This window comes from Schistocerca americana, chromosome 6, assembly GCF_021461395.2.
Source record: "Schistocerca americana isolate TAMUIC-IGC-003095 chromosome 6, iqSchAmer2.1, whole genome shotgun sequence".
NCBI classification, from domain to species: Eukaryota; Metazoa; Arthropoda; class Insecta; order Orthoptera; family Acrididae; genus Schistocerca; species Schistocerca americana.
The window spans coordinates 152,301,742-152,329,266 of NC_060124.1; the positions used below are offsets into that span (position 1 = coordinate 152,301,742).

Genomic DNA, 27,525 nt, shown 5'->3' on the forward strand with positions numbered 1-27,525 from the left:
AGCGTCGCGGTGTCCGAAATAGCCACGTGGCCAGCGGCGGTGACAAAATAGACCCCCCCGGCGGCAGGGCTGGCGTCGCAGGCGGCCGAGCGGGAGGGGTGGAGGTGGAGGAGGAGGAGGAGGAGGAGAAGGAGCAGGAGGGGGGATCGAGGTGGAAGGGGTGGAAGAGGAGGAGGAGGAGGAGGAGGAGGAGACGCCAAAGAGCGCAGCGGCCGCCGGGTGCCGCGCACTACCTCGGCGCCTCTCAGTGGACACCGGCGCTCCGGATAGCAAGGGGAAGAGGTCGGGCCAGAGTCCGCGCTTGCAGGGTCCGCCGGCGTGGGATGGTGGCCTGCTGGTAGCTGCCGCTGGCAACGGACGCCGAGGGCCCACCTCGACAACGACAAGTGCCGCACGCAAGCCCACGCCACCAGTCATGGCCCCGCTCGCTATCTGCTTGGTGAGTTCACCGCCCTTAGTCGAAGTATACACTGGCACATGATATTGCTGATATGCAGGGTGTCTCGTTACCTTGCCTCCCCTCCACCCCTCCCGAAAAACTCATTGTCCAGAAGGAAAATAAAAAATGGAGAAAAGCTGCCAAATGTTTTGTGAAATCATTTGTCTTAAAGTAAGAAATAAAATAGATTAGAGAAACGTGTGACACTCCTTTGAATGACACTCGAAATCACATACAGCAAACGAGGCGCATCGAATATGTCTCTAATCTGTGTCGTTCCTTACTTTTAGACGAACCATTTAAAAAAACATTTGACAGAGTTTTTTAAATTTTTTAATTTTCTGTTTTTATTCAGAAAGCACGAAATACAACATACAGCGTGTCCCAGAAGGAATGGTCACTGTTCAAGGACATGACAGGAACGGTCATACGAAGCAAAGAAGTGTCTAGTAAATATGGACTCTAAAACGTATACCTTAACAGCTATGAGCACTTGTGCAGTGAGAGTGATGTGTTCCACATTAGCAGAGATGAACAAGTGCTCATTCCTCTTAGGGTATGCGTTTTAGAGCCCACGTTTAGATGATGAATAAGTGCTCATTCCTCTTAGGGTATGTGTTTTAGAGCCCATATTTGGATGATGAACAAGTGCTCATTCCTCTTAGGGTATGTGTTTTAGAGCCCATATTTGGATGATGAACAAGTGCTCATTCCTCTTAGGGTATGCGTTTTAGAGCCCATGTTTGGATGATGAACAAGTGCTCATGCCTCTTAGGGTATGTGTTTTAGAGCCCATGTTTAGATTATGCTCATTTCTCTTAGTGTATGCGTTTTAGAGCCCATGTTTACTCAAAAATTTTTTCTTGTTTTGGCACACATTATCTTCTCCGAAAATATGGAAAGCGAACAGCTTGCACTACAAGAGATTTGTTTCACAGTATCTAAGATGGAGAAGTGCTCATAGCTCTTAAGGTATGTGTTTTACAGCCCGTGTTTACTAGACTTATATGATTCGAATGATCATTCCTTTCATGCCCCTGAATCCTGAAAATTCCTCCTGGCCCCCTGTATTTAAATATCGAGTCTAAGAGTATATAGATCAAGAGAAAGCTGAGATGTTCGTATTCATACTGTAATTTTATATTTATTTTATTTTATTTTTCAACGCGAAAGAAGGAATTTCACATTTTCTACATCTGCGCAGCTTTTTTGTGCAAATTAGCTAGTCCTCAAAGAGATGAACTTTTTGACACTTAATTTATATAGCTGGAGCACTTGTTCGTGAAATATTGGAGTTTTTCCTCAAGTTATTTAGTTTTTTCTTAATTACCCTGATTATTTTCAAGCAATTAGTCCAGACTACAGCTGTGAAATCATTTGTCTTAAAGTAAGAAATAAAACAGATTGGAAAAACATTTGACACGCCCTTGAATGATGCTCGAAGTCACGAACAGCAAATGGTTTCTGTAATCTATATCATTTCTCACTTCCACACAAACCATTTAAAAAAACATTTGACTGTGTTTTTTCTCAATTTTTTGTTTTGTATTTTTATTCAGAAAGCACAAAATATAATATACTGGGTGTCACACAACGAATAATCAATATTCAGGAACATGACAGGAATTATCTTTCGAAGCAAAAACGTGTCTAGTAAACATGGGATCTAAAACGTGTACCTTAACAGCTATGAGCACTCGTTCAGTAGGGGAGATGTGTTCTACATCAACAGAGGTGACCAAGAGCTCATACTTCTTAGGTATGCGTTTTAGAGCCCATGCTTACTCGAAAATTTGTTCTTGTTTTGGTCCACACAGCCTCCTCCGAAAATATGGAAAGCGAGCAGCTTGCAGGACAAAAGATTTGTTTGACAGTATCTAAGATGAGGAAGTGGCTCTAGCTCCGAAGGTATGAATTTTATACCCTTCATTTACTAGAATTATTTGCTTTCTAATGATCATTCCTGTCATATCCTTGAATATTGATAATTCTTCCTGGGTCACCCTGCATTTAAATATCGAGTCTAAGAACATGCAGATCAAGAGAAAGTAGAAGGGTTGCTATTTATACTGTAATTTTATATTTATTTTTCAACATGAAAGAAAGAATTCCACAATTTCTAGATCAATGTAACTTTTTTGCTCAAATTAGCTAGGCCTGGTAGAGGTGCATTTTTTGGCACTTCATTTCTATAGCTACAGCAGCTGTTCGTGCAACATTGGGTTTTCCCTCAAGTTACTAAGATTTTTTAATTACCGGATTATTTGATCATTTCCCACTCTTCATTTGGCTATGACAATTCCTACACATATACATTGTATAATTTCTACGGAGCCTTGTTTTCGCTCCGCCCAAATTTTTGATCAAAAATGTATAAAGTTATTGCTTTTACTAGGGGGACATAAACTAGCATGGTTGCCTTTCTTATAATTTTGTATGTTACAGATATATGAACAGCGGTGCATCTCGTTTAAATATCCCCGTATATTTATTGTCGGTATTCTGCATCCTCCCCTCAAGATTTGTTCAGATACATATCAAAGGGTACCATTCACGTAAACATGACACCATTAAAAACATAACACAAAGCCGATTATCATTCTTCCAGTACTAGCACGCAATGTACATTCATGCAGTATAGTAAGTCGTTCACTTTCTGGTGTTGATGGTAAACAAATGAAAACACAAGAAAACTAAACATTGGTCATTCAGGCAGCAGTCTTCAGTTGAAGGTTTCCGAGAATACAACCTACACCAGCGAAGAGAACGTAGAAATGCTACTCATTCGTGACGGACACAGGTTAGCTGAAAAGCAATTACCATATTGTTCTTTTATTCACAATACGGGTAAATGTTGTACCATACCGTATTAGTAACGATATGTTATGTGCATTAAAGGTAGTCCTTGATTGAAAACTGCATCGTCATTACTTTACTTTTATTTTGATTGGTGGTAGGCGTAATGGTTCAAATGGCTCTAAGCACTATGGGACTTAACTTCTGTGGTCATCAGTCCCCTAGAACTTAGAACTACTTAAACCTAACCTAAGGACATCACACACATCCATGCCCGAGGCAGGATTCGAACCTGCGACCGTAGCAGTCGCGCGGTTCCGGACTGAGCGCCTTAACCGGAGGCCACCGCGGCCGGCGGTAGGCGTAATGCTACTCTGGGAGGGCAACTCCACTGAGAGCGATCTTCTGACAAGACCCCACCTTCCTAACGGATGTTTTTTCCTCCTTTTGTAACACTTAAGGAAACGGGACGTTTCAGCTCATACATTCCTGACAGACGAACATTTCTGCCTTCTCTCCGTTGGTGAACATTGTACTCAAAAAAACTTTTAACTGAAGACCGTCAGCTGAACCACGGACGTTCATTTCCTTGTTTCCATTTGTTTACTGTCAACTCCAGCAAGTGGACGAGTTACGTTACGAGTACAGTTCAAGTGAGATTTGTGTTACCTTTTTAGTAGCGTCATGTTTACGTGCGTGGCATACTGTGATAGGTGTGAAAGTGGATTACTGAATAATAAATATAAGGGGCTATAGAAATAGGTCATACTGCTGTTCGTATCTTCGTAATGAGCAAAACTGCAAGAACGACAATCATGCTGTTTAATATCCCCTGGTAGCTAAACAGCATATACTTGATACATTTTTTTGTTTTCACTTTGCTTCTAACAGAAAGTAACTTAGGGTGTTCTGCGAGCCGGAAAGTGAACACGCGAGACCACATTCACTCTCTGCCGATAGGCGTCTCTGGATGCGGATACGGAGGAGCATGTGGTCAGCACACCGCTGTCCCAGCCGTTATCAGTTTTCGTGACTGGAGCCGCTACTTGTTAGTCAAGTAACTCCTCAATTAGCCTCACAAGGGCTGAGTGTACCCTGCTTCCCAGCAGCGTTCAGCGGACCCGGACGGTGACCGACCAGGTGGCGGCCCACCCCGAAAAGCGCTTAACTTCGGCGATTTGACAAGAAGTGGTGTTAGCCCGGCGGCAAGGCCGCTGGCCAATCGCGACATTCAGTGCTGTGGACTTTGGTACCTTCTTATAGTTGAAGACGCACTAATGCTCCCAGCGATAAGAGCCAGTCGTCACTTTACGTCGTGTGTGCCACAAGACTGTTTGTTTTTAATTCTTTATCTACTTAATTTACAAAATAGCTATTACAAGCTTGCGACCCAATCATTAGTGAAATATCAAGATACCAGAATAATCGCAAAATAAATCGAAACGAGTGAAAAATGAAATGTCATAATCTAAAAATCTTCATGAAACAATGCTCTCGAAAGTGCGTATAACCCACTGAAAGCAAGAGAATACAATTAGTTCATAAATGAGAAGCATACATTTCTTTTGCTGATTGTTCTTATGACCGGCACTTTCTTTGTGACGGAACAATTTTGATCGAAGGCAAAAGATTTTCCGGTTGTTGCGCTCTACTCGAGTTTCAATTCACGAATATTTGTGCGATGCCATTACTTTTTCTTCAAAAGACGATAGTACAGAAAATTTTCACTCTTGTGGCAACAACTGCAAAACTGATTTCTTTTGTGGCGGAAAACAAATTTATTGTTGATTTTTTTCGTTTCATTATCACTCTTGTGTTGTAGTTTTCTCTTCAGCTACAGTTATGGTAGCTTATCTGGTACGTTAAATAACGTATACAATGCTTTCTGTGTATGTCTCAAAATTTTATGCATTTATAAACTGTGGTTGTTTTTCGAAGCGTAGCCAACAATATCTCATGTTATTTTGTACATGTATGACAGCTTTCTGCAATTCATGTCTTCTGTTGTTTACTGTATATTTCCTGTTCTTAAAAAGAAACGTCATTCTTCAACAAATGTCTGTAGGTTACAAGAAAAACGTAACTGAACAGTCCTGTAAGGTGCTATTGTTAAAGGTCCTTCGTGGTTTTCATGAAACCTATAGCATGACAAATTTTGTGTCTTCTTTTTGTTATTGCTACAATTTATTGCGCTACGTACACTGACTTTTGTAAAAGTATATTACTAATTAATACACACGACACTATCCCCATTCATGTTATATTGTATTCAACAGTGTAGGTTAATTATCCGCTTCGAGTGTACCTGTCACAGTAATTAAAAAATCAGCAGGAGATTCGCGATTGTAAGTGTTAGAGTGGGTTTTTTTCGTTTTTTGTCGTGAATCTTCTCAGTGTTTATGCTCTCCGCCACGAATTCCTCTCATGATGCCAACCTTTTCATCTCAAAGTAGCACTTCCACCCTATGTCTTCAATGATTATTTGCTGGATGTATTCCAATCTCTGTCTTCCTCTACAGTTTTTGCCCTCTACAGCTCCCTATATTACCGTAGAAGTTATTCGCAGATATCTTAACATTTGTCCTATAATCGTATGTCTTCTTCTGGTCAGTATTTTCCGCGTGATCCTTTCTTCGCCGATTCTGCGGAGAACCTCTTCATACCTTACCTTAGCAGTCTCCCTGATCTGCATCATTCTTCTATTATGGTTTTCCCGCTATCCGTGATTCAGTGCTGCGCGCCATACAAACATTCTCAGAGATTCCTTCTCCAGATTAAGATCTATGTTTGATACCAGTAGAATTCTCTTTTGCAGGAATGGCAGAAATGGCCTCTTTGCCTTTGCTATTCTGCTTTTTGTGTCCTATTTGCCTCGTCTGTCATGGGTTATTTTGATTCCGTGGAATCAGATTTCCCTAACTTCGTCTACGTTGTGACCACCAATTTTGATGTTAAGTTTCTTGCTATTTTCGTATCTGCTACGTCTCAATATTTTTTTCTTTTTTGGTTAACTCTCAGCCCATATTTTGTGCTCATTAGACATTTCAATGTCATCAGCGAATCTTATCACTGATGCCCTTTCATTCCTAATTCTAATCATACCCTTGAACCTTTCTTTTATTTCCGTCATTGCTTCTTCGTTGTATAGATTGAACATTAAGGGTCAAAACTGTATCTCCGTCTTACACCCCTTTTCAATCCGAGCATTTCGTTGTTGGTCTCCCAGTTCTATTATCCGCTCTTGGTTCTTGTACATATTGAGTATCGTCCGTAGTTCCCTATAACTTACTCCTATTTTTATTGGAATTTCGCACATCTTGCACCATTTTACATTGTTGAACGCTTCTTCCTGGTCGACAAAGCCTATGAACGTGACTTGATTTTTCTTCGACTTGCTTCCATTATCAAGTAACTCAGGACTGCGTCTCTGGCGCCTTTACCTTTCCTAAAGCCAAACTGATCGTCATCTAACAGATCCTCAGCTTTCATTGTACATTATTCTTGTCAGCAACTTGGAAGCATGAGCTGTTAAGCTGATTGTACGATAATTCTCGCACTTGTCAACCCTTGCAGTCTTCGGAATTATGTGAATGATATTTTTTATGAAGACTGATGGTACGTCGACTGTCTCATAGTTTATACACACCAAACTGTATAGTTGATAAGTTGCGATTTCCACCAACGACTTGAGAAACTCCAATGGAACGTTATTCATCCCTTCTGCCTTATTTGATCTCATTTCGTCCAGACCTCTTTCCAATGCTGACTCTAATACTAGATCTCTTGTCTCTTCTATATCGACTCCTGTTTCCTCTTCTATCATGTCAACAGACAAGTCTTCCCCTTCTTAGAGGCCTTCAATATACTGTTTCCACCTAACCACTATCTCTTTTGCTTTCAACAGTGAAATTCTCATTGCACTCTTAATCTTACCACCCTTGCATTAACTGCATCGACTGCAATTTGTACTTTTTATATGCTGAGTTAGTCCTGCCAACGATCATTTATTTCAATTTCTTTATATTTTTGCTGCAGCCGTTTGTCCTTAGCTGCCCTGCACTTCCTATTTATTTCCTTCCTAAGTGATGTATAATGGTGGATTCCTGTTTTTCCCTGAACATTTTAGTACTTCCTTCTTTCATCGATAAACTGAGGTATTTCTTCTATTCTCCGGAGTTACCTCATTTGTATCTGTCTCTGATGCCCAACGTCTGTGGTAGCCTTTATTAGAGATGTCCATGCCTCTTCAGGTGAACTTCCTACGGTATTATTCCTTATCGCAGCAACACCACCCGTAGCGAACTTCAAATGCAGCTCATCATTCACCAGTACTTCAGTATCCAACTTCCTTTCACACTGAGTCTTCCGGACGATGCTTTTAAACTTCAGTCTACTCTTCATCATTACTAAATTGTAGTTTCAATCTATATCTACTCCTGAGTATGCCTTAAAATTCAATATCTGATTTCGGAATCTCTGTCCGACCATGACGTAATTTTCCCGTGTCTCCTGGCCTTTCCCTCGTATACCTCCTCCTCTTGTGATTCTGGAACAGAGTATTCGCTATTACTAGCTGAGATTTATTACAGAACTCAGTGTTTCACCTCTCTCATTCCTACTGTCATGCCCATATTCTCGCGTAACCCTTTCTTCTATTCCTTCCCCTACAAACGAATTCCAGTATCCCATGCCTATTAGATTTTCATCTCCCTTGGAATAGTGAGTTAACCATTCAGTATCCTCATATACTTTCCATATTTCTTCATCTTCGGCTTGCGACGTTGGCATGTATACCTGAACTAACGTTGTCGGCGTTGTTTCGATGTCGAATGTATCGAGAGCAAACCTATCGATGAACTGTTCATAGTCGCTCGCTCTTTGCCCTACTATCCTACTCATAACGAATCCTACTCTGTTATACTATTTCCTGCTGGTGTTGATTTTACCTCATATTCGTTGACAAGAGATTTTTATCTTTCTCAATTTCACTTTATATGGTGCGCGCGTATTAAATGTGCGTCGAGAGGAGGCTGGCCAAATGCTTTGTCAAGTCTGTAGGTCGGCGATCCGGTCAATCGTATAACCGCGGCTGCTGGCACGAATTATGCCGATACTAAATCAACTGCTAAGTCCAAGATCACTTGATAATTAAATCGAATTGCTGCAAAAAGAACACTTAGTCTAACAAAACTTGCGTACAATACAAAGAAAAAGTGAATAAACAAGCAAGAATAAAACTTTTGTGAAAAATAAATAAGCGTAATAAATAAAATCTGATGGTGCTCACTATAAGCATTGAAGGTGTATCCTTCTTATGCACCTTTGGTAGAACGCAGGACGTGGATGGTCTGGCTGCCTGAGGGAGAATGTTTTTAATAATACTCTCTTCTAGCGACGACCGTTTGAGAAGCTCCGAAGTCTTCCTCACTATTCTGGATGTTGGATCCCGAGGTATGAGGATCAGCCACTTCAGAATAGCTGAGAAGATTCTGCCGAAAACTCGTGGGGAGTTAACCATTTGACGCGTTTCTTGAAACCTGATATTATTTTGTTAATAGATTTCGCCACGAGAGCATGCATTCGTAAATGCCACATGTGTCTATGAAATGTCTGCGTGGGTTGAGGTACAACCGAGACCAGCAGTATCCCACGATCTAACCGATAGAACACGCCTGGGACCAGCTAGGAAGTCAACTCCGTCCCGGTGCTAGTATCCGGGACAACAAAGACCAGTTACAACAGATATGAGCCAGTTTTCCCCAGGAGAGGATGCAACGGCTTTACTGCACTCATCCGAATCAGGGCATGCATCCAGGCCAGAGAGGCTGCGGGGTCATACTGATAAGTGGGCTCATAGCGCCGAGTTCTTTGTAAATGTGACTCGATTTTGTAATCAGTGAAATGATGCCACACAGCCTCCCAACACTTGAAGCTTCGTTTTGTTTTCTCCCTTCCTCCCGAGTTCTTAATGTATCAGGTATTTGATCTTAGCCATGAAAGCGAGAAAAAAAGTTGAGAAAAGGTTTGAAATTATGCCTAAAGTTTGTTGGAAGTTACTAAGTGCTTACGTTATGGAACACCGGGTGAATATAGTCTGGGTAATTTGCGCTCCGTTTTAAGCAGGAGCTAGTTCTCCATGTATGTCAGTGTCTAATGACGTCATATCTCCCGAACTCTGTGGCGTACAACGGTATAATTTTGGAGAGACATTCAGTACTGTATGTAGGTACAGTCTGCAAACTATGTTTTGCGGATAGGGTCGGCAGTAAAGAAGTAATAAAAATCTCATGTCTGGTGCTGCTACGGTCGCAGGTTCGAATCCTCCCTCGGGCATGGATGTGTGTGATGTCCTTCGGTTAGTTAGGTTTAAGTAGTTCTTAGTTCTAGGGGACTGATGACCACAGATGTTAAGTCCCATAGTGCTCAGAGCCATTTGAACCATTTTTTTGTCTGGTGCTGAAATTGACTGCGTGAACAACGAAAATGTAGTATGCGACAGTGTTTTTTTCCCTTTCATTTTTTCGTAGCGTGCGTCACGGAGAAAAAGTTTCGTGAAGGTTTAAAATTATGTGTAAAGTTGTTGGAAGTTGTGAAGCTCTCTCACTCTCAAATACTGGATGAATATAATGTGGGTACTGGCGCGCTGTCAGTTATGTCACCGCAAGGTAAATACACAGTTTGTAACTATAATAATAGTCTTATTGTGCTAAAAAGGAATTGAGGATGCGCTAGATAACGATCAGTTTGGCTTTAGGAAAGATAAAGGCACCAGAGAAGCAATACTGACGTTGTGGTTGATAACAGAAGCAAGACTAAAAAAAATCAAGTCACGTTCATAGGCATGGCGACTTTGATAAAGAGTTCTACAATGTCAAATGGCGCAAGAAGTTCGAAATCCTGAGTAAAAGAGATGTAAGCTATAGGGAAAGACGAATAATATGCAATATGTACAAGAGCCAAGAGGGAACAATGAGAGTGGAAAACCAAGGACGAAGTGCACGGATTACAAACGGTGTAAGACAGGGATGTAGTCTTTCGCCCCTGCTGTTCAATCTATAAATCGAAAAAACAATGATGGAAAGAAAATAAAGGATCAAGATTGGAATAAAAATTCAAGGTGAAAGAATGTCATTGATAAGATTCGGTGAAGACTTTGCTATCCTCAGTGAAAGTGAAGAACAATTCCAGGACCTGTTAAATGGAATGAATGGTCTAATGCGTACAGACAATGGATTGAGAGTAAATCGAAGAAAAACGAAAGTAATGGGAAGTGGCAGGAATGAGAACAGTGAGAAACTTAACACCAGGATTGATGGTCACGAAGTACTGTAGATAAAGTTAAGGAATTCTGCTAGCTAGGCAGAAAAATAACCCTTGACGGACGGAGCAAGAAGGACATCAAAAGCAGACTAGAGCTGGCAAAAAGGGCACTCCTGGCCAAGAGAAGTCTACTAATATCAAACATAGACCTTAATTTGAGGAAGAAATTTCAGTGAACACAACATTGTATGGAAGTGAAACACAGACTGCGGGAAAACCGGAAATGGAGGGAATCGAAGCATTTGAGATGTGGTGCTACAGAAGAATGTTGAAGATCGGGTGGACCGGTAAGATAAGGAATGAGGAGGTTCTCCTCAGAGGCGGTGAAGAAAGCATTATGTGGAAAACACTAACAAGAGGAAGGGACAGGATGTTAGGACTTCTGTTAAGACATCACGCAATAACTTCCATGGTACTAGATGGAGCGGTAGAGGATAAAAGCTGTAGACTGGAATATGTACATCTACATGGATACTCTGCAAATCACATTTAAGTGCCTGGAAGAGGGTTCATCGAACCACCTTTACAATTCTCCATTATTCCAATCACGTATGGCGCGCAGAAAAATGAACACCTATATCTTTCCGTACGAGCTCTGATTTCCCTTATTTTTTCTTGGTGATCGTTCCTCCCTATGTAAGTCGGTGTCAACAAAATATTTTCGCATTCGAAGGAGAAAGTTGGTGATTGGAATTTCGTGAGAAGATTCCGTCGCAACGAAAAACCCCTTTCTTTTAATGATGTCCATCACAAATCCTGTATCATTTCTGTGACACTGTCTCCCATATTTCGCGATAATACAAAACGTAATGCCTTTCTTTGAACTTTTTTGATGTACTCCGTCAGTCCTATCTGGTAAGGATCCCACACCGCGCAGCAGTATTCTAAAAGAGGACAGACAAGCGTAGTGTAGGCAGTCTCCTTAGTAGGTCAGTTACATTTTCTAAGGGTCCTGCCAATAAAACGCCGTCTTTGGTTAGCCTTCCCCACAACATTTTCTATGTGTTCCTTCAAATTTAAGTTGTTCATAATTGTAATACCTAGGTATTTAGTTGAATTTACGGCTTTTAGATTAGACTGATTTATCGTGTAACCGAAGTTTAACGAGTTCCTTTTAGCACTCATATGGATGACCTCACACTTTTCGTTATTTAGGGTCTATTGCCACTTTTCTCACCATTCAGATATCTTTTCTAAATCGTTTTGCAATTTGTTTTGATCTTCTGATGATTTTATTAGTCGATAAACGACAGCGTCATCTGCAAAGAACCGAAGACGGCTGCTCAGATTGTCTCAAAAATCGTTGATATAGATAAGGATCAGCAAAGGGCCTATAACACCACCCTGAGGAACGCCAGAAATATCTACTGTTTTACTCAATGACGTTCCGTCAATTACTACGAACTTTGACCTTTCTGACAGGAAATCACAAATCCTGTCACATAACTGAGACGATATTCCATAAGCACGCAATTTCACTACGAGCCACTTATGTGGTACCGTGTCAAAAGCCTTCTGGAAATCCAGAAATACGGAATTGATCAGAAATCCCTTGTCAATAGCGCTCAGCACTTTATGTGAATAAAGAGCTAGTTGTGTTTCACAGGAACGATGATTTCTAAACCCATGTTGACTGTGTGTGAATAGACCGTTTTCTTCGAGGTAATTCATTATGTTTGAACGCAATATATGTTCTAAAATCCTGCTGCATATCGACGTTAACGATATGGGCATGTAATTTAATGGATTCCTCCTACTACCTTACTTGAATATTGGTGTGACCTGTGCAACTTTCCAGTCTTTGGGTACGGATCTTTCGTCGAGCGAACGGTTGTATATGATTGTTAAGTATGGAGCTAATGCATCAGCATGCTCCGAAAGGAACCTAATTGATATACAGTCTGGACCAGAAGACTTGCTTTTATTAAGTGATTTAAGTTGCTTCACTACTTCCAGTAAATAATTGAGGACGTAAGTTGCAAGTGCTACTCCGGGATGAAGAGGTTGGCACAGGAGAGGAATTCGTGGCGGGCCTCATCAGACCAACGAGAAGACTGACGACAAAAAATTGTTAAAATTTAACATCAGATTGTACCTCTTAATGAGTTGTCTACAACAGCATTTGAAATTTTTAAATTTGGTCAATAATTACGTTTGTTGCCTCTGGCAGCCCATTAGGTATCCAGTCTTGCAACAGGTGTCGGGTACCGGGATAGCAGTCTAATAATATAGACACCCGTTGTTAGCGAAAACACTGGCGTACCGAATTGTTTGTAGGCCACCTTACTATATTTACAACCAGATTCGTGCGGGACCAACATGAACGAACTGTGTCTTCTCTGGAATAATTGGGTTCTGATTTGCGAATTATATCCATATGGAAGAGAAGAACGTAGTTTGCCGTGTTCCACTGTTTGTAGATTAATAAATCACGAAAATGGACGTCGTTGTTCATTGCATAGGATCCTCCTCATTATTACTATTAATTATGTCGTCGTCGCTGGCAGTAACTATATTGTTTTATTCCTTGCCCGGTGTGATCTGCTTGTAAGTTGTCTCCCTTATTAACTATCGGTTTGCCTTGAAATTAAATGAACTGCAGTATTTCAGCAAAGGACGTGGAGCCTGCGAGTGCACAGGCATGCGCAGAAGGATTTATGGTTCACTAAAAGCTAATTAAGTCTACAGGGGATACAGAAATTAGTAATTAATATAATTAATGCAGGTAAATGCACATCAACAGAATATTCGAGGTGCATTCAAGTTCTAAGGCCTCCGATTTTTTTTTCTAATTAACTACTCATCCGAAATCGATGAAACTGGCGTTACTTCTCGACGTAATCGCCCTGCAGACGTACACATTTTTCACAACGCTGACGCCATGATTCCATGGCAGCGGCGAAGGCTTCTTTAGGAGTCTGTTTTGACCACTGGAAAAGCGCTGAGGCAATAGCAGCACGGCTGGTGAATGTGCGGCCACGGAGGGTGTCTTTCATTGTTGGAAAAAGCCAAAAGTCACTAGGAGCCAGGTCAGGTGAGTAGGGAGCATGAGGAATCACTTCAAAGTTGTTATCACGAAGAAACTGTTGCGTAACGTTAGCTCGATGTGCGGGTGCGTTGTCTTGGTGAAACAGCACACGTACAGCCCTTCCCGGACGTTTTTGTTGCAGTGCAGGAAGGAATTTGTTCTTCAAAACATTTTCGTAGGATGCACCTGTTACCGTAGTGCCCTTTGGAACGCAATGGGTAAGGATTACGCCCTCGCTGCCCCAGAACATGGACACCATCATTTTTTCAGCACTGGCGGTTACCCGAAATTTTTTTGGTGGCGTGAATCTGTGTGCTTCCATTGAGCTGACTGGCGCTTTGTTTCTGGATTGAAAAATGGCATCCACGTCTCATCCATTGTCACAACCGACAAAAAGAAAGTCCCATTCATACTGTCGTTGCGCGTCAACATTGCTTGGCAACATGCCACACAGGCAGCCATGTGGTCGTCCGTCAGCATTCGTGACACCCACCTGGATGACACTTCTCGCATTTTCAGGTCGTCATGCAGGATTGTGTGCACAGAACCCACAGAAATGCCAACTCTGGAGGCGATCTGTTCAACAGTCATTCGGCGATCCCCCAAAACAATTCTCTCCACTTTCTTCTCGACCATGTCGTCAGACCGGCTTGTGCGAGCCTGAGGTTGTTTCGGTTTGTTGTCACACGATGTTCTGCCTTCATTAAACTGTCGCACCCATGAACGCACTTTCGACACATCCATAACTCCATCACCACATGTCTCCTTCAACTGTCGATGAATATCAATTGGTTTCACACCAAGCAAATTCAGAAAAAGAATGATTGCACGCTGTTCAAGTAAGGAAAACGTCGCGATTTTAAGTATTTAAAACAGTTCTCATTCTCGCCGCTGGCGGTAAAATTCCATCTGCCGTACGGTGCTGCCATCTCTGGGATGTATTGACAATGAACGCGGCCTCATTTTAAAACAATGCGCATGTTTCTATCTCTTTCCAGTCCGGAGAAAAGAAATCGGAGGCCTTAGAACTTGAATGCACCTCGTACGTACACCCCTCCACGCTGCTGTGTGCTGCTAGACGGGAAACATAGTTTTGATGTACGGAGGTGTAGCGAACATCCAGGAAAGGCTACTTCTGCCACAACAAGCGTCGCTACTGGGAGTGTACAAAAATATGGAAACACTACGAAACATAACACATTATCATGCCTAACACGGTGTAGGAAAACGGTTGACATTCAAAACAGCTCCCAGTCGTGTCGGAATGAATAAATATAGATCCTGCACGCTTTTAGAGGCAATCTTATGCCATTCTTCCTGTTGAATAGTGGCAAGCTCAGGTAACGATATTGGAAGTGGACAGCAATCACGAATCTCCCCATCCAAAGTGTACCACAAAGGCTCCATAATATCGACATCTGGTGACTGAGGCGGCCAAGTGAGAAGCGACAATTCATCCTCGTGCTCACAAAAAACAGTCCTTTAAGATGCGAGATATGTGAGCAGGGTCCTGCCGTCTGAAACAGCGTCACCAACTGAGGAACGAACACTGTACCATGAGATGGACCTGAGCGGCCAGGTTGGTCACACAAGCAATGGCAGTAATACAACATTGCAGAGCAACCATGGGGAGCATGGAATACCCCGATATGTTTCACTCAGCCAGAAATTGGAAACAATGTGTAACAAGGCTCATCTGACCAAATGACTTTCTCCCATTGCCCCACAGTCCAGTTTGTATGACCTCGCCACAGCGTTTTCATGTTGTGGGCATTTGCATCAGTGATGAGTTGTTTTGGAATTCTAGCTGTTCCTCCCGTCCTCTGTTTCTGGAGCCCCCTCCCCGTCGTTTTGGCGCTGTCAGGGTTCCCGTATGCGACGTTTAGTTCTTCAATGGCGTTTGCAGCTGTCGTCCTTTTATTTTTCGAAGCAGTCCTCTTCAACGACCGTCTCTCACTGTCACTCAACACGCAGTTTCGCCCGTGTCGCGACTTCGTTTTTGCTTTCCGTGTGTGCGGTTTAAATCTTCGGTACGGTGCCTCTTGAAATACCAAACACTTCGGGCTCCTTGGTTACGGGAGCACCCATCATATGAGTACCAACAATTTGCCCACGTTCGAATGTGACGTAATGCGCTCACAACTACACGGAACAGCGTTCTGACCACGACTGACACTTACAGCTTATTGACACTGCACAGGTGCCGTTGTGGTGAAATACAAGAAACAGCACACCTGCAGGTTCGGCAAGCATCTGCACTTACATTCAAGGATGCTTTTATTGGCGTATATCCATAGTTTTGTCCAACCCCTGTACCTCTTCAGTATAGAAAGCTGCGGTTAAATTAGTTGCCATGTGACGTTTAAGGCCCGAAGTTGCGACGTTGTGTGCAGGCAGTCGCCACAGCGCTCCGATGCTATAGAAAGTCGCTTTGAAAGCTCTTATCTCCTAGAAAAAATCACCTAGAAATCTGTAATTTACGCATGGTATAGATATCCACAGTGCTTCTAAGCATGTAAATAAATGTGTTCTTAATTTTAAGCCGGCGGAAGTGGCCGTGCGGTTAAAGGCGCTGCAGTCTGGAACCGCAAGACTGCTACGGTCGCAGGTTCGAATCCTGCCTCGGGCATGGATGTTGTGATGTCCTTAGGTTAGTTAGGTTTAACTAGTTCTAAGTTCTAGGGGACTAATGACCGCAGCAGTTGAGTCCCATAGTGCTCAGAGCCATTTGAACCATCTTAATTTTAATTATGGCCGGAGTTGAAATAGGTAAAATTTCCGAGTCCGGAAAAGGTTCTACTTGAGAAGTGGCAGACAATATGTTTTTGTGCAGCAGAAGTGGCAACAGAGTGGCAGCCGACAATCCCAGGTTCCCATTGCTGTAAAGTGGGAAAGTTGATTAAGTTTTAACATCTCATCGACAGCGGCGTCATTAGAGACGGAGCGCAAACTCTGACCAGGGAAGGATGTGGAAGGAAATCAGCCGTGCCTTTGAAATGAGCCATCCCAGCATTTTCCTGGAGCGATTTAGGGAAATCTCGGAAAACCTAAATCTCGATGGCCGTGTGGGCATTCAAACCGTCGTCCCCCCGAATGCGGCTCCAGTGTGCTAACCACTGCGTCACCTCGCTCGATTTCCGATTAGTGCACTGCTGGCGGTAGCAACTCAGTTCACTAGCTGTCATATGCCAACAACCTTAAATCTGAGCAGCGGGCCCAATAGAAATTTTTTATCTTGTCTGGAGCCACAGTAATGGTAATTTTTTTTAATGATGCTGCCGCCATTTGACTGCAGTAGTTTTTAATTTGTTGTTATACAATCCAGATTTCCATCTTGGGCCATTTTCAAGAACAAAAACTTATTTATATGTCAAAAGACATCAGACTGGTATGAAAGACAAGTACTTGTGGGAAAAGGGTAACTGGTCATATAACTCTATTATCAGTGTGCGATTTATGTTTCAGTCTATAAGCCCATTTTCAGTTGTGTACTACAGAATGGATGTATACTCCAAAACCTAGGCCGTATACGAATAATAAAGTTTGTTCTAATGGTTCAAATGGCTCTGAGCACTATGGGACTTAACATCTGAGGTCATCAGTCCCCTAGACTTAGAACTTCTTAAACCTAACTAACCTAAGGACATCATACACATCCATGCCCAAGGCAGGATTCGAACGTGCGACCATAGCAGCAGCGCGGTTCTGGACTGAAGCGCCTAGAACTGCTCAGCCACAGCGGCCGGCAATAAAGTTTGTGAAACAACGCTAAAAATGTTTTTTTTTTTTTAAGTTAATTAAATGTACAGTGTTCCACCAAGAACGCACAGTTGCATCAATGAAAGACAGAGAAGAAGATTTTTTTTTTAACCAACAACTGAATTAGTTGTCGCCTGACAATTGCCAAAGACGCAGAAAGCTGGTTCGTGACTAAATAAATACAATTTCGCAGAACATTAGGAAAGTATCTCCCATTTAGTACTCTCATCGTGTTCTGTCATGCACCGACGGAAAATTCTGTTAATGTTGAACTATCTTTTGAATCCTTGGGAATAAAACTTTAAAAGTCATAATACTGAACTATGTGAAATAGTGGCTTTGGGTCTGGTATGATTTAAGAGTATGGATTCTTCTTGGCATGGGCTGTGCCGCACGTAGTACACAGTTCTGGATTGGATTTATGAGCTCTGGAAGAATTAAGTTCAAATAACTCAGAGTGGAGAGATAACATTCATCAGAATTTCTAAAATCATTGGGGGAAGTGGCAACAAAACGGCTTTTCGCGTTCGTGTGTAAAATGTATGAGTCTGACGATATACCTCCTGACTTTCGGCAAAATAAGCTGACAAGTGCGAGAATTATCTCACGCATCCTCGATGCTGACAACAATAGTGTGCTGGTGAAATCACAAGCGCCGGAACGAAGACGAAGAACGAAAGACCAGAGAAGGCGGTGAAACGACGTCAGCCAATGGTGCGCTAATTACGACCACGCCACGACAGGAGCGACACCTGCAAGAAGTGAATATAAGCACCGCTCCTGCCAGCCTAGGCCGGACATTAGTGGAACGTATTTGCGGAGCATAGCCCGGCCTAGCAGTGAGTGCTACAAGAACAGTTAGTAGTAATCCACAAACTGTGTGACAGACTTGCTTGTTGGAACATTGTGTACAGCAAGGACTCGCTCGGATTTATATCACATGTCGCCCATCGCTTGAGACACCTTTGTACATTAAAGTTACGTATTGTCAATCTGCGTTATAGAAATATAACTACTGATGTTATTTGCTTGAATTGTTGTATAGCATTCCGAGAACGCAGCATCCCTTAGGCACCCTACACGAAACGAGTGGGCAAGACCCGCCAAATAGTGTATAGAACAATGGAAAAGAAAACAGAGGATGTGTTAGATGACGATCCTTTTGTCTGTGGGGAAGGTAAAGACACCAGAGAGGCTGTTCTGAAGTTGCGGTTGATAACAGAGGCGAGACTGAAGAAAAATCACGTCACGTTCATAGGCATGGCGACGTGGAAAAAGGGTTCGACAGTGTCAAATGGTGCAAGATATTCGAAATTCTGAGAAAAATAGGGTAAGCTATAGAGAGAGACGGGTAATATACAACATGTACAAGGGCCAAAAGGGTAAAATGAGACTGGACGGCCAAGAACGAAATGCTAGGATTAAAAAGGGTGTAAGACAGGGATGCAGTCTTTCACCCCTACCGTTCAGTCTACACATCGAAGAAACAATGATGGAAACAAAAGAAAAATTTAAGAGTGGAATTACTGTTAAATCTACATGTCTAAGAAGCAATGATGGAAATAAAAGAAAAATTCAGGAGTGGAATTAAAATTCAAGGTGAAAGCGTATCAATGACACGATTCACTTATGACATTGCTACCTTCAGTGAAGGGGAATTATAGGATCTGCTGAATGGAATGAACAATCTCATGATTACAGAATATGGACTGAGAGTAAATCGACGAAAAAAGAAAGTAATGAGAAGTAGCAGAAATGAGAACAGCGAGGAACTTAACATGAGAATTGATGGTTAAGAGGTAGATGGAGTTAAGGAATTGTGCTAGGTTGGAAGCAAAATAACTCATGACAGACCGAGTAAGTAGGGCATCAATAGCAGACTACCACTGGCAAATGTCAGTTCTTGGCTAAGAGAAGTCTACTAGTATCAAACATAGGCCTTAATTTGAGGACGAAATTTCTGAAAACGTTGCGTCTGGAGCGTAGCATTTACGGTAGTTAAACGTGGACTGTTGGAAAACTAGAACAGAAGAGAGTCGACGCATCTGGGGTGTGATACTACAGACGAATGTTGAAAATATGTGGACTGATAAGGTAAGGAATGAAGAGAGTCTCTATAGAATCGGAGAGGAAAGGAGAAGGGACAGGATGATAGGACATCTGTTAAGATGTAGTATCACGGAAGAATTTCCATGTTACTAGAGGGAGCTATAGAGGGTAAAAACTGAAGGCCGAGACTGGAATGCAACCAGCAGATAATAGTGGACGTAGGTTGCAAGTGCTACTCTGAGATGAAGAGGTTGGCGCAGGAGAGTAATCAAACCAGTCAGAAGACTGATGATTCAGAATCTGCTACGTTATATTATCTTTCGTGTCTCCTGTACATTTATCGGCGATATTAAAATGGTTCAAATGGCTCTGAGCACTATGGGACTCAACTGCTGTGGTCATAAGTCCCCTAGAACTTAGAACTACTTAAACCTAACTAACCTAAGGACAGCACACAACACCCAGCCATCACGAGGCAGAGAAAATCCCTGACCCCGCCGGGAATCGAACCCGGGAACCCGGGCGTGGGAAGCGAGAACGCTACCGCACGACCACGAGATGCGGGCTCGGCGATATTACAACTACGATATTTACAGCGAGTAGCCTATATCAGCACCTGATGCTAATATAGATTTTTGATAGAATATAGTCTTTTGCTCGGAATGTCTTTCAGCTTAGACTTTTCCCTTCAAAATTTTACTGTTATATCTTTAGGAACTTCTGCGTAGTAGGTGAACCCATTTCTAAAGATTTTGTCAAAAGAAAAAAGAAAAGTAGTAAAGCCTAGTCGCCATCGTAGTTGATAAAAATACCGACAAGGTAATAAGCCAGTTACCTAGCAACAGTTGTGGTATCGATGCAATTCTAAAAGACTGTTACGGGACAATCTATCGCATGGACAGCTGAAAGGTAGGTATCCGTATAAACAATATAGCAAAATTATATACAAGAAGAAGACAGCGAAAGAAACAGTCAAAATTTTAACTCCTAAGACACACTGCAAAAAATTTTTTAAATATTGAAAATTGCCAAATCCGTAGCTCCTCAGGCAGTTGGAGAAATGTACATCGCTACCGTAGCTGCAGCAGACAGTGCATGCACAACACAGCAAGCTTATGTCCTTGATCGACCGCACATCAGTAAACAGATAACATGGTACAACGTAATAGCAACTTGCATACACAATTTCAATTTTCACTGATAGTGTCACTGACACAGTTGTCCATAGTCACTTTTCGCTCGAATATGTAACTCATTTAATATCCATAATAATTAGCAGTTGCCGGCCGGTGTGGCCGAGCGGTTCTAGGCGCTTCAGTCTGGAACCGCGCGCCCGTTACGGTCGCAGGTTCGAATCCTGCCTCGGGCAAGGATGTGTGTGATGTCCTGATCGTTAGGTTTAAGTAGTTCTAAGTTCTAGGGGACTGATGAACTGAGATGTTAAGTCCCATAGTGCTCAGAGCCATTTGAACCAATTAGCAGTTGACTTTGAGGTATCGCTAAATGTTAGCAGTGGAAATAAAACTGAGTTAGTTATCTTTGTGCTTTCTTCGTATACGCTTGCTAATAGCATCCGTCTTTGTGCAAGTTGCAGAGTTTCACAGTAATGTGGTATCCAATTAATGTTACCATCCTCGTAAAGATGAAATAATAAGAACGTGTGTGCAACAGAAATCCTCTCCTGAGGACGACCATATATGTTGCTTATTAATTAATATCTTGGACATGTATTCAAAAGATGGCCACATTTCCTTAGAAATTGCGGAACATCAGCTGAAAGAGAAAGTAAGTCTGATGATTACTGAATTGCGATGCGAAAGATGATTGTTGTGCTACCGCAAAAAAAACAGTAACTTCCTAGCCCAAGGAAAACATAGGAGGTAATAGCTTTTAGTGACAAAATAAGAAGGCTATACGTTTTTTAGTTAACAGAAGGAGGGAGAAAACGCTTAAAATTGCTGTCTACAGTTTTGTTTCGTAACATATGAACGTGAGTTATATAAAAGGAAGAATGGTTTACACACAATAGAAAATGTATACCAAAATGAAACTCGCAGAAATGTGTAAGAACAAGTATTGGAAAGACTTAGAACTGCTCACGAGTGTCAGTGCACAGTTATCGAGGGAGAGCTACGAGACTAGGCTTCTGAATGTCCAGAGGGATGAAAATTACTGATTTCCTGGCTTCTTCGACCTGTTTAAACAGATTCAGAATATTTTAAGTAAAAGGAAGTTGCAAAATTACGAAGTTTACTTCAAGTAAATGCGTAGAGAAGATGTCATTGATAGCTAACATATAGAAAAATTCGCAGCTTCTTGTTATCACCTAGAATGCTGTTTATAAAGTCAATCCGTCACGTTTCCTACAAGAACTGCATGCAAACCGCAGTTTATCATTTTGAGCGAAAAAAAAAAGACAGGGACATTTCTGCAGTCGATGAATGCTGTGTTATATTCGTATTCATCAGTGCCAGTGGTAAGTACGTGGATTACGGTTTTCCACAGGCTTTTTCTTGTACTCAGGAAAATCAGTGCAAATTAGAACCAAAAATTAAAAAAATGTCTTGTTTACTTGCAAAAATCTTGTAATCGACGTAGAAAAATCTGGAAAATGGAAGAGAATAATTTTCAGTACTACATCTCAAACATCTTCTTACAAACCACAGAAAATAATTCATTGTTTTTGTTGGACTGTTGGACTGGACATAGTCTGTCTTTCGGACGACTGTTAATACAATTCGGCTTCTACCAGGAACTGATAATATGATTCAGCACCTCAACAAACAATTTTTTCTATAGTGTAAACCATTTTTCAGAAGACTGTCAGACTCTATAATTACCGACAATTCTTTGTCATGACAGATTTGTCAGAGTAACAGAATGTTTAACTGTATTCATTTCTCCATTGTCAATTTGCATCACCATATTTTACGAATTTGATCAAGTATGCCTGGTACGCAACACATTATGCAGAACAACGGCCACGACCATTGCTTACTTCATCCCAATTCTCTCTAAATAAAACTAGTAATTGCTGTGAAGCGCCTGAATGCATTAATTTTTATTTTGCCGCTGTGTCTTGTGTAAAAGAAACGTTTGTTTTCGTATTTTTCGTTTGTTTCGTATGTTCCTAAAGCTACAAGGAATGAACAAAGAACTGTTTCATTGTTCATACAATATACGTTATTTAAAAATTTTTAAAGGACTATACTACAAGATTTTTTATAAAATATTTCATGTCAACAAATTACAGTCTCCCGACTGATGGAAGTAGTCTGTAATGGAACGTGATGCACAGCCTTGATTTTAATTTCTCTGCCGCTCACTTGTGTAACAATTACAACTGCAATAGTTTATCTGGCAATATGAAGTGCAAGATACTGAAAAAATTAACGATTCGAGACATTTGTGCTACCGTTTGAGAGCTTGAAATTCGCCTGAGTGCGTGCACCTTGGACTTCGCATTAGCGGCGCTACGTTTTCTTGTCACGGCTGTGTCTGCTTATTCGCCTGACCGCGCGCCAGGCAGGATGGTCTGCACAAACCGCTATCATAAGCGGTACTTCGTGTGGCAAAACTAAGTAACTTTAACATTTTTTAAATACTTGCAGTGCGCCTAAGCAGATAAATTTTTTGCAGTGCATTTCTTCCGATTTATTGTTTCCATGTGAAAAATTGCAGGGTGGGTTTCGACATTTCGGACCGGACAGTACCCTTGTAAGTCAGTAATCCTTCTCGTAACCACCACCATGCACAGTGGCCAACTCAGTATGACGTCAGCTCGCCATGGCACTGTACGCAGTCTGGAAACATTGCGATCTCTGAGACTGGATATCTTATAAGCGGAGCAGAGACGCATTAGGAATCATTCCAGCGACTATGCGGGCCGCAAATGAGGAGTTCCGCTGACATAGGCGACTTTGACAAAAATTATTACGTATTTTATTTGCTGGTAGTGATTTCTTTGACATCAGAAGTATTGGATACAGATATACTACCTATTAGTAACACAAGAAAATTTGTGCCAGACTGGGGCTGGAACCCAGATTGCACGCTTATTGTGAGTGGTCGCCATGTCTTCTTTCACCAGTGAAGACGAAGTAAATGTTCCAGAATTCGAATCAAGAACACCTGCCAACATGAGTAACTTAGAAGTAGAGCCGGCCGTTGTGGCCGAGCAGTTCTAGGCGCTTCAGTCCGGAACCGCGCTGCTGCTACGGTCGCATGTTCGAATCCTGCTTCGGGCATGGATGTGTCTGATGTCCTTAGGTTAGTTAGGTTTAAGTAGTTCTAAGTCTAGGGGACTGATGACCTCAGATGTTAAGTTCCATAGTGCTTAGAGCCATTTGAACCGTTTTTTGAACAGGATAGAGTGTCATGGAGAGCTGCATCAAACCAGTCTCTGGACTGAAGACCAAGACAACAACAACAACAACAACAATGGGCCAGTCCGTTCCAATTTCATTAGTGACAGCAGCAATGTATATTGTGGAATAACAACCTGCAACATGTCACACCCATGGAGACAAATGAGACAATTTGCTACTGTTTCCTTTAATGCTTAACCCATTTGCAATTTACCATTAACCATTACCTGTTACTCATTACCTATTACCCATTACCCATTTACAATTTGCTGTTTGCCATTCATTTTCTGTTACCTGTTACCTATTACTTATTACATTGTACCTATTACCCATTTACAATTTGCTGTTTGCCATTCATTTTCTGTTGCCTGTTGCCTATTACTTATTACATTGTACCTATTTACAATTTACCATTACCTTTTACCTATTTACTTTTTGCTATTTACCATTACCTATTAACTGTTACCCTTTAACCAGTTTCTCTGGGAAAAGGCCCTCAGCAGCTGTTATCCCCAGTAGGTGATGCCTCAGTAGCTGACATCCCCCTCCCACCCACCTCTCCCCAGGTAGCCGACACTCCCAGTAGCACATATCCCATAGCAAGTTCTAGTACAACTCTGATGTAAAATTTCTGGGAAACAACCAGTTCAAAGACAGTAGTTTTCACTGAGTGACAGCATGATTTCATATTATCCGCAGAAAATGACAAACATCTTGTACTGTGAGGTTCAGTCACTGCCTTACTTTGAATGTGATTAGTAGTAAGCATAGCAGACCTTGTTTCTTTCTTACCTGTATGTATGTTGGTTACCACTGCTCAGTATGGTATTTGGTAGAAGTGTAACATAATTTCCACTGTGTGACCGTGGAAGATGGCAAACGTTTTGAATTCTAAGATCAAGTTAATACCCTAGCATGATGTCACTATAATGTTTGTGTATGAAATCAGTTTTAGAGTAGAGTTTTTGAGGTATATAGTCTTTGGAATATCATTGTTTACTCTGTTAATTCTCTTTAACAAGTGCACTTTAAGTTGTAAGTTAGATCAACAGTAGTCACCATGTGTGGTTTGCAATGTGGCATACATGTCATATTGTGCTGAGACAACACTCAAATGCAGTGGATGTCAGCAAGACAAGAACTGTTCGACCAAGCAGAATTCTGGGCCAGTGAATTCAGTTATGCTAATGCCTGCCAACTTGCCTTGTAATATCTATACGATAAAGAAAATAAATCTGTACAGACAAACAAACAAAAAATCTCACAAGAGAAATCATTCAGTTCCTTTACGGTAACACGTAACTGAGTTCATTTTGTAGTGCATAGACGTTAAAGCAGTTTTTTCAGCTTTTTTGGTCATAGAACAGTTTAGAATTAGAAATTTTGTAATTTGAGGTTACGTTGTGTCTTACACCGTCTATGGTAGAGAAATCAATCTTCACATGTACACAAGTGCTGCTTTTTGGATAAATACTTTTGAAAATGGCACAAAAGAATCTCCGCATTCAGATAATTTTGAGCATGGCCAAGATGGCTGTATGGCTATTGGCAGTTTGATTATAATGGTCTGTAAAGTTACTGTTAGATGTGGAAATACTGCAAGTTACACCCTATACATAATTTTTTGGATAATCACTTTTGTACATAGTGCAAAAAGAAAAAAAAATATTCTGAGTATCAGGATATTTTCAGCACGACCAAGATGACTAGACTGTGACTGTCTGTTTCATTTTATTTTGGCTGTAAAGTACTTTTAGATGTGGAAATACAGCAAGTACACACGTTTTTAATTTCGAATATGGGATCAAAAAATTCAGGACGTTCGAATGTTTTTGAGCAGGGTCAAAATGGCTGCTATGGGGCTACCTTGTGATTAGCGGTTTCACTTTTATGGTCTGTGACGTACTGACCTCTGTTTGGAGGATAAAGCAGGGTAGGCGAATGCGAGGTGTTGCAAAGTACAACTGGTATAGATCAACCATCTCGGATTTCCTTCTTTTTTTTTTTTTAAATTTCCTGCCATCTTGCATTTTAGCAGTTCTTACCAGAGCCGTCCTTGATTTATAAGTTTCCCAGAATACAACACCTTCGATTTTTGAATTTCTCACTATCCACTAAGTTTCATTCTTAAATTCCTGCCAGACTCCATATTGATGACAGCACACATACAAGGTAATTGATGACGTCATTGGCTTTGGGATTAACTCTAGCCTCTGCCCCTGCTTATAGGCAACCAGAAGAGCAAACGCCATAGTGAGGTGCAGTCGCCATAGATACACTCCTGGAAATGGAAAAAAGAACACATTGACACCGGTGTGTCAGACCCACCATACTTGCTCCAGACACTGCGAGAGGGCTGTACAAGCAATGATCACACGCACGGCACAGCGGACACACCAGGAACCGCGGTGTTGGCCGTCGAATGGCGCTAGCTGCGCAGCATTTCTGCACCGCCGCCGTCAGTGTCAGCCAGTTTTCCGTGGCATACGGAGCTCCATCGCAGTCTTTAACACTGGTAGCATGCCGCGACAGCGTGGACGTGAACCGTATGTGCAGTTGACGGACTTTGAGCGAGGGCGTGTAGTGGGCATGCGGGAGGCCGGGTGGACGTACCGCCGAATTGCTCAACACGTGGGGCGTGAGGTCTCCACAGTACATCGATGTTGTCGCCAGTGGTCGGCGGAAGGTGCACGTGCCCGTCAACCTGGGACCGGACCGCAGCGACGCACGGATGCACGCCAAGACCGTAGGATCCTACGCAGTGCCGTAGGGGACCGCACCGCCACTTCCCAGCAAATTAGGGACACTGTTGCTCTTGGGGTATCGGCGAGGACCATTCGCAACCGTCTCCATGAAGCTGGGCTACGGTCCCGCACACCGTTAGGCCGTCTTCCGCTCACGCCCCAACATCGTGCAGCCCGCCTCCAGTGGTGTCGCGACAGGCGTGAATGGAGGGACGAATGGAGACGTGTCGTCTTTAGCGATGAGAGTCGCTTCTGCCTTGGTGCCAATGATGGTCGTATGCGTGTTTGGCGCCGTGCAGGTGAGCGCCACAATCAGGACTGCATACGACCGAGGCACACAGGGCCAACACCCGGCATCATGGTGTGGGGAGCGATCTCCTACACTGGCCGTACACCACTGGTGATCGTCGAGGGGACACTGAATAGTGCACGGTACATCCAAACCGTCATCGAACCCATCGTTCTACCATTCCTAGACCGGCAAGGGAACTTGCTGTTCCAACAGGACAATGCACGTCCGCATGCATCCCGTGCCACCCAACGTGCTCTAGAAGGTGTAAGTCAACTACCCTGGCCAGCAAGATCTCCGGATCTGTCCCCCATTGAGCATGTTTGGGACTGGATGAAGCGTCGTCTCACGCGGTCTGCACGTCCAGCACGAACGCTGGTCCAACTGAGGCGCCAGGTGGAAATGGCATGGCATGCCGTTCCACAGGACTACATCCAGCATCTCTACGATCGACTCCATGGGAGAATAGCAGCCTGCATTGCTGCGAAAGGTGGATATACACTGTACTAGTGCCGACATTGTGCATGCTCTGTTGCCTGTGTCTATGTGCCTGTGGTTCTGTCAGTGTGATCATGTGATGTATCTGACCCCAGGAATGTGTCAATAAAGTTTCCCCTTCCTGGGACAATGAATTCACGGTGTTCTTATTTCAATTTCCAGGAGTGTATATTGCTTACGAGAATGATGTAACGTCTTACATTGTTATATGAGAAATTGAACGTAAAAGTGTAGCG

At 42.3% G+C, this 27,525-nt stretch overlaps 1 protein-coding gene across 1 annotated transcript in view; it reads left to right on the top strand.

Annotated features, from left to right (window-relative positions):
- Positions 1-415: 415 nt before the first annotated feature.
- The window catches only part of LOC124620017 (cholinesterase 1-like), a 335,028-nt gene continuing 307,918 nt past the window's right edge, over positions 416-27,525 (top strand). Inside the window, exon 1 of the mRNA XM_047146684.1 lies at positions 416-439. Coding sequence (XP_047002640.1) covers positions 416-439 — 24 coding nt within the window. The remainder of the gene's footprint in view (positions 440-27,525) is intronic.